The sequence below is a fragment of the Phyllobates terribilis genome, unplaced genomic scaffold (genome assembly GCF_046119375.1).
Source record: "Phyllobates terribilis strain yellow unplaced genomic scaffold, ASM4611937v1 Scaffold_4775__1_contigs__length_57273, whole genome shotgun sequence".
NCBI classification, from domain to species: Eukaryota; Metazoa; Chordata; class Amphibia; order Anura; family Dendrobatidae; genus Phyllobates; species Phyllobates terribilis.
The window spans coordinates 3,242-10,004 of record NW_027367524.1 but is presented as its reverse complement, the minus strand read 5'-3'; the positions used below and the strand labels follow the sequence as shown (position 1 = coordinate 10,004).

Sequence of the window (6,763 nt, the reverse complement as noted above, 5' to 3'; positions counted from 1 at the left end):
CACATACTAAATTACATGAACAAACTGAAAGCACATAGTGAAATCCAAAAATTCATAAAAAATTCACAACAATCTCATTTACACACCACACCGTAAACTGTTAATCCCTCAAGCACATCCACATAAACCACAAAATAAAGCATCAACATACCAAAATTATACTAACCAAGCAAAAACCTGGGAGAAAACTACCTCAAACCCCCACAGATTGCTCTTGTTCCAGCCGCTCGTACCAAGTCGTTCCAGTCAGTTGAAGATGAATTGAAGGAGGGAAATTGATAGAAGGAGAAGATTAAACAAAAACCCTAAAAATTGCTTACCAATTGACGCTGATTTGACGCCGAATTGGAGGAATTAGTTGAAGAACCCTAAAAACCGAACTCGAATGGGGAATCAATTGGAGATGGAGGAGGGGGTGTTTTTAACCGGTTGAATTAACTTGCAACCTGGTAAAAAATGTGGTTTTCAAAAAAATTCAGGGGTACAACGGTAAAATCACATGTTTGGATGGATTTTCTAACGGCAGAAACAAAGAGGTGTTGCATTGGTAACAGAACATATATAATGGGTGATTTAAAATAATTAGTGATATAAATGGTGTTTTTAAAAAAAATTCTCAAATATATTATATATATTAAGTTTAAGTTAAATAAATAGAATTTGTGAAATAATTAAACTATTATGAGACAAGAAAATGCATATTTAAAACTATCTCTTCTTACTTATTATTACACGTATCATTTGCAGATTTCGACACTTTTGAAAACACATTGAAATTATATAGCACTCACTGTATGATAAAAATAGTTAATTGTATGATAAAAATACTGATTGAAATTCCGATTAATGACCATATCGTTCGTGAAGTATTGGTGTTTCCAAGTCCAAAATTGCTTCAAATTTTTTTTATCGTTCTGATCAAGATTCAAGACTTATCCCAGCTCATTCAGCTTGGTAATAAACACTACAAGTAGACTTACTTGACGTGAGCTAACTAAAGTATAATTTGACCAACAGAATGTGAACATCGTTCAAGTCCCGTAGCTCAGTTGGTTAGAGCGTTGGTCTTATGAGCCGAAGGTCGCGGGTTCGAGCCCCGCCGGGACTAGCATTTTACTTTTTCTTCTTTTTGTTTTTGCGCGGTGGCGCACATTTGACTTTCACGAGTTGAGGCATTTGTTTCTTGTCATTACCTCGCAGAGGAGAGGGAAAAAGGTCTCACTTGAAAAAACATGGAAATGGAGATCGATTCGGGGCCTATTCAAGGTAATCTGTGAATTCGCACTACAATCGCTCTACTTTTGCTTTGTTTACTTCAACAATACTACCAGCCTTCAGTTTCTGCCATGATTACTTACAAGGGAATAAAAATCTAAATTCTAGGAGAAGGCAACAAAAATGATGAACATAATGGAAAGCAGATCATTGTGATGCTGGTTGGTGCGCCTGGGAGCGGCAAGTCCACCTTCTGTGATAATGTCATTCGTTCCTCTTCTCGCCCATGGGCGCGCATCTGCCAGGTCTTTCTTGTCTCTACTTACATGTTAGGGTTTTCCTTTCCAAGGAGCTGTGCTTCAATGTTTGATGAATGCACTGTGCGATCCCTGTCCCGGTTAAATTTTTTTGTTATAGAATGAAGGGGATAAGATAATTAGGAACGTTTGTTCTGAGCAAGTAAGAAAAATCACTGCATATAACCAAGTATATTGTGTCTTGTGATATTGGTAGTATCTGCTTGTCTGGGAATGGATAGTCGACCAGAGAGACCTTTAATTGGGCTACTGGTATTCCCGTTCGTAACACTGATTCTATATAAATTGGCAAATATAAAAACAAAGTGGGAGATTCATTTGAGCTTCAGAGTTAGTTCCTGGAAAGGGAGGAGAAAGTAAATATGAAGACTGTCTAGAATAAGATTGTGAGCTGAAAAAGAATGTTAAATGTGAGTCAAGAAACACTACAATGAACACTGCTCTACACAGAATGCAAAGACTAAGTATGTGATCAGTATAACAACTGAACTGAAACTATAAGGTGACAAGACAACCTAAGCTTAGTGAAGCTAAACTATGCTTGCCTACCAGGAATCATTTATATACAATCACATTTCCTTAAGCTTAAAAATTATGAAGGCAATCATTAAATTCTACTTGACGAGTGTTTCTCTCCATGCCTATTACATAAGTCGGGGTTGACCCTTCTGCTCTTTTGGCTGTCTGTATTTTTTTTTCCCAAATTACTGGATGAGTGTAGGCCTTTTTGTTGATCAACAAAGGTCTAGTAAATTAATTGGATATCTAGTTTATTTAGTTTTCTTTTCCTTTAACACAAAGCCTGGATTAAATTTCCTCTCCATTGACCACCGAGGACTTCTAGACTCTAGTATAGCATCGACTGATGTACTTTTGTATCATTTCCTCATTTATTAATTATTGAGCATCCATGTAGATGTTACATGACTTCAGAGATAAATATGTTGCTCCTAAGTTTTGAAATTTGCAGTGGTCTGTCAGTGCTTCTACAACAGTGTTTGGTCATCCTTTGTGTGCTATTTTGCAGGACATAATAAATAATGGCAAATCTGGTACTAAACCTCAATGCTTAAACAGTGCTGCTAATGCATTAAAAGAAGGGAAAAGTATATTTATTGACAGATGCAATCTGGATAGAGAACAACGTGCAGATTTTATAAAACTTGGTAGCTCTAAATTTGATTTACATGCTGTTGTGCTCGACCTGCCTGCTAAGCTCTGCATTTCTAGATGTGTGAAGAGGACAGACCATGAAGGAAAACTACAAGGAGGAAAAGCTGCAGCTGTTGTAAATCGAATGCTACAAAAGAAGGAACTGCCTAAACTTAGTGAAGGATATTGTAGAATCACTTACTGTCAGAGTGAGAATGATGTGAAAGATGCTGTTAACGCATACTCAACACTTGGTCTGACTGATAACCTCCCATCTGGCTATTTTGGCCAGAAAAGTCCAGTTGCTAAGGTCCAAGTAGGTATAATGAAGTTCATGAAGAAACTTGATCAACCTTCTAAATCTATACCCGATGGTACAACGAGTTCACTTCCTGATCAGGTAAAAGATAAAGAGCATATTGGCATTGATGAAGTTGAGCAAAAACATTCTCTTTCACCTACTCCAAAGAAGATGAGGTTAGATGATGTATTGGAAGCAGAGCCCGTTGGGGTTGGTATACCTTCTGAAGCTGCTTCAATTGACATTCCTGATACTCCCACCCTTGCATTTCCTTCAATTTCGACAGCAGATTTTCAATTTGACTATGAGAAAGCTTCTGAAATCATTGTTGAGAAAGTACAAGAGTGCTTGGGTAAGCATGACAATATAAAGTTGGTTATGGTAGATCTGAGTCATAGATCAAGGATTTTGTCCCTGGTGAAAGCTAAAGCTGCAGCCAAGAAAGTTGATTCCAACAGGTTTTGCACATTTGTAGGAGATATTACTCAGCTTCATTCTGTTGGAGGCTTGCGTTGCAATGTTATAGCTAATGCTGCTAACTGGTAAGCTTGGTTTTCTATAACACTATTTACCATATGATCCTTTTTTACTTTATGGACGCAGTGTTTTAAAAAACGCTAGGCGGGTGCTAGGCGGTAAGGGAGGGCCTAGTGTCTAGGCGGGAGCCTAGGCGGATCATTATTATAACACTTATTTTTTATATTTTAATATAATATCCTTATATGTAAAGCTAAATAGAAATATATTGATTCATAATTTTCATAGTAATTCATAATTTAACTATGTAATTTTAATATAAGCATATAATTTGTTAATTAATCATCCAAAACTCATAGATTTTATAGCATTATTCTGAAAGAGATCTACAAGACCACAACAAGTAAAAATCTCTATAATTTTCAACGCAAATTTCAATTTAATAAAATAGAAATATATTCTAATCCTCCATCTCTTCATTCTCATTATCCTCCTCAACTTAAACATTAACTTCTTGCTCCATGTATGATTGATCAAGCTCAAACTCATCATTATCTTCTACATCATCCTCTGTTCCATCCAGTGTTCTAAAAAACGGGCCTAGACGGACGATTTTTTTCCCACTGCCTAGCTGAAAACGCCTAGCAATTAATCGCAACATTAGAGTGCCGCCACGCACCTAGGCCCGCCTAGGCGCGTTTTCTAGAACACTGATGGGTTGTCATGTGTCTATGGATGGGCTAGATTCATGTATGCATAACTACAGTGTAGGAATGTGATGCGTCCAAAGACCATGGCTGAGAAAGAGGAAATGCTTAGGATAGTTTATTATTTCTTATAATTTAGTAGTTTATAGTTATCTTACATTTAGGAGCTAGAATATCTAGAATATTTTTGTTAGGTGAATATTTTCACTTTTTTTCATGCATAGGTTAAGACCCTAAATTGGAAAGGTTGGATTATTGTTAATTGATAAGCATAATATTAATCGAGTCATGTTTCAGAATAAACGTATGAGAAGGTCTAGAAAGAACTAACCTTTGTCCCTTTTCCTATCCTCATTCACCTATCCACCATAGATTCTAGGAAGAGTTCTCTGTCCCTAGAGACCCATGACTAGATTCTATGCTGAGGTTCATAACAGAATGGAGTAATTGAAACATGATGGATTAATTATGATGAACACTTCATTTAACTGTATAAATAGAGAGTAGGAGTAATTCTCAGAATGCAAACAAGTACCTGAATATCTTCAGGGTAGCACATTTTGAACACAAGCTGATATGAAAATAGTTAACTACTGACCTTGAAAAAGTTGTATTCAGGAGATTAAAACCTGGAGGAGGGGGAGTTAACGCTGCCATATATAGTGCTGCTGGCCCAGCTTTAGAGGCTGCAACTAAGAAACAAGCTGGAAATCTTTCCCCAGGAAAGGCCATTGTTGTTCCACTTCCTTCAAGCTCACCATTATACAGTAGGGAAGGGGTAACCCATGTCATTCATGTTCTTGGACCAAATATGAATCCCCAAAGACCCAATTATCTAAACGGCGATTATGGTGAAGGTTGCAGAGTCCTTCAGAATGCTTACTCATCTCTATTCGAAAGTTTTATATCTATTGTTGAAGAACAATCAACAGTACCCTTACACAAGCATGAAAAGTTGCAGAGTTCTGAAACCATTGATCCTGCAAATTCTAAAGTGAGCCCACAGAAGAACAAAATGGGTGCATCAAAGACTTGGGGCTCTTGGGCTCAAGCTCTATACAATATTGCAGTACATCCTGAGAAGTACAAAAATGATATTTTTGAGGTGACTAATGATGTGGTAGTCTTAAATGATGCGTATCCAAAGGTATATGATCCCTTTCTGTAATTTTTTTTATATTCGGTTAACCCAGACTGAGCCTGCAAAGAAATGCATTCCCCCAGGCCAAAAAACATGTTCTTGTGCTTGCAAGACTGGAAGGTCTTGATCGTCTAGCAGATGTATCTGAGGAGCATCTTCATTTGCTAAGGACAATGCATGAAGTGGGAATTAAATGGGCAAAAAAGTTCCTACAGGATGACGAGTCACTAATTTTCCGTCTTGGATATCATTCGGTATGTTCTAATCTGAGCTCTAATGTGTTTCAGCCGTTCTATCATTTAGTTATGAATTTATAAGGGTCCGTTTGGTATCCATATCAGGATATCAGATATGGGTGTGACACTTCAATAATACCCATATCCATGTTTGGTATATCGGATCCAGATATTGATATCAGTGATATTAGAATACTACCTCCGTCCTACATAATATAGTTCTCGTTTCCAAAATTACGCGAGACTTTAGGTAGTATGTTAGTAATGATTGAATAAGGAGTAACTGGAAAAAAAAAGGAGAGAGATGATGATAAATGGTATTGGGAGAAGATAAATTAAAATGTTGAACATTTCTATAAACTGAAGTACGAAGTATTTTTGGGACGCCTAAAAAGGAAACATGAATTATATAATGGGATAGAGGGAGTATCTTTTTACGTTTAGAGTGTTGTTTTGATATCTCCTTGTGAATTGGTATATCAAAGTTATCTCTCATACTCAAGGAATTGGTATATCAAAGTTATCTCTCATACTCATACCTGATATAAGTTATTTAAATGTCATGTATCAATCGGATTTGAAATGATTAGTGTAAGAATGTCTCATACTGCAGGTTCCATCAATGAGACAGCTACACCTTCATGTTATAAGTCAAGATTTTGAGTCTCCACATTTGAAAAACAAAAAGCATTGGAACTCATTCAACACCGCCTTCTTTTTCGACTCAGTAGATGTGATCGAGGAGGTGAGCAAGAATGGGAAAGCATCCGTAAATGGCGATGACCGCCTGCTCTCCATGGAGCTGCGCTGTAACCGGTGTAGAAGCGCGCACCCTAACTTACCCCGGCTCAAGTCACACATTAGAAACTGTCAAGCCGAGTTTCCTGCTAAACTTCTTGAAGGTGATAGACTCGTACAGGCAACAAAGTAATTTGACTTGAAACCCTTTTTGATGAATGCAAGTGAAGTGAGTAGAGTAACTTCTGCTTTCTGTGTTCTTCATGCTAATATTGTGGAGTGAAACTGATATGAGTAGAATGCTAGAATTTTTGCTCTCTGACATCCGTTTTTGTTGAGGTTGGTAAAGATGGCATTGCTGCGAGATGAAGAGCACTCCATTTATATCTTATATTGCAAAAAATTTACTTCACTAATATTGCGACTAAATATTACATTTGTTGATGTTCATGTACAATGTAAGTATTTAAAGGAAGGAT

At 37.0% G+C, this 6,763-nt stretch overlaps 1 protein-coding gene and 1 non-coding gene across 2 annotated transcripts; both read left to right on the top strand.

Moving 5' to 3' along the window:
* The first annotated feature begins 1,034 nt into the window (after window positions 1-1,034).
* Window positions 1,035-1,108, top strand: TRNAI-UAU (transfer RNA isoleucine (anticodon UAU)). Its single transcript has one exon. It is a non-coding gene; the product is annotated as a tRNA-Ile (tRNA).
* Window positions 1,109-1,238: 130 nt separating this feature from the next.
* Window positions 1,239-6,477, top strand: LOC141249575 (uncharacterized). Its single transcript, XM_073669687.1, has 7 exons — window positions 1,239-1,266; window positions 1,384-1,520; window positions 2,560-3,058; window positions 3,119-3,527; window positions 4,788-5,316; window positions 5,394-5,564; window positions 6,160-6,477. Exons 1-7 carry the CDS (start codon window positions 1,239-1,241, stop codon window positions 6,475-6,477), a joined length of 2,091 nt encoding a protein of 696 aa, XP_073525788.1.
* Window positions 6,478-6,763: the final 286 nt, after the last annotated feature.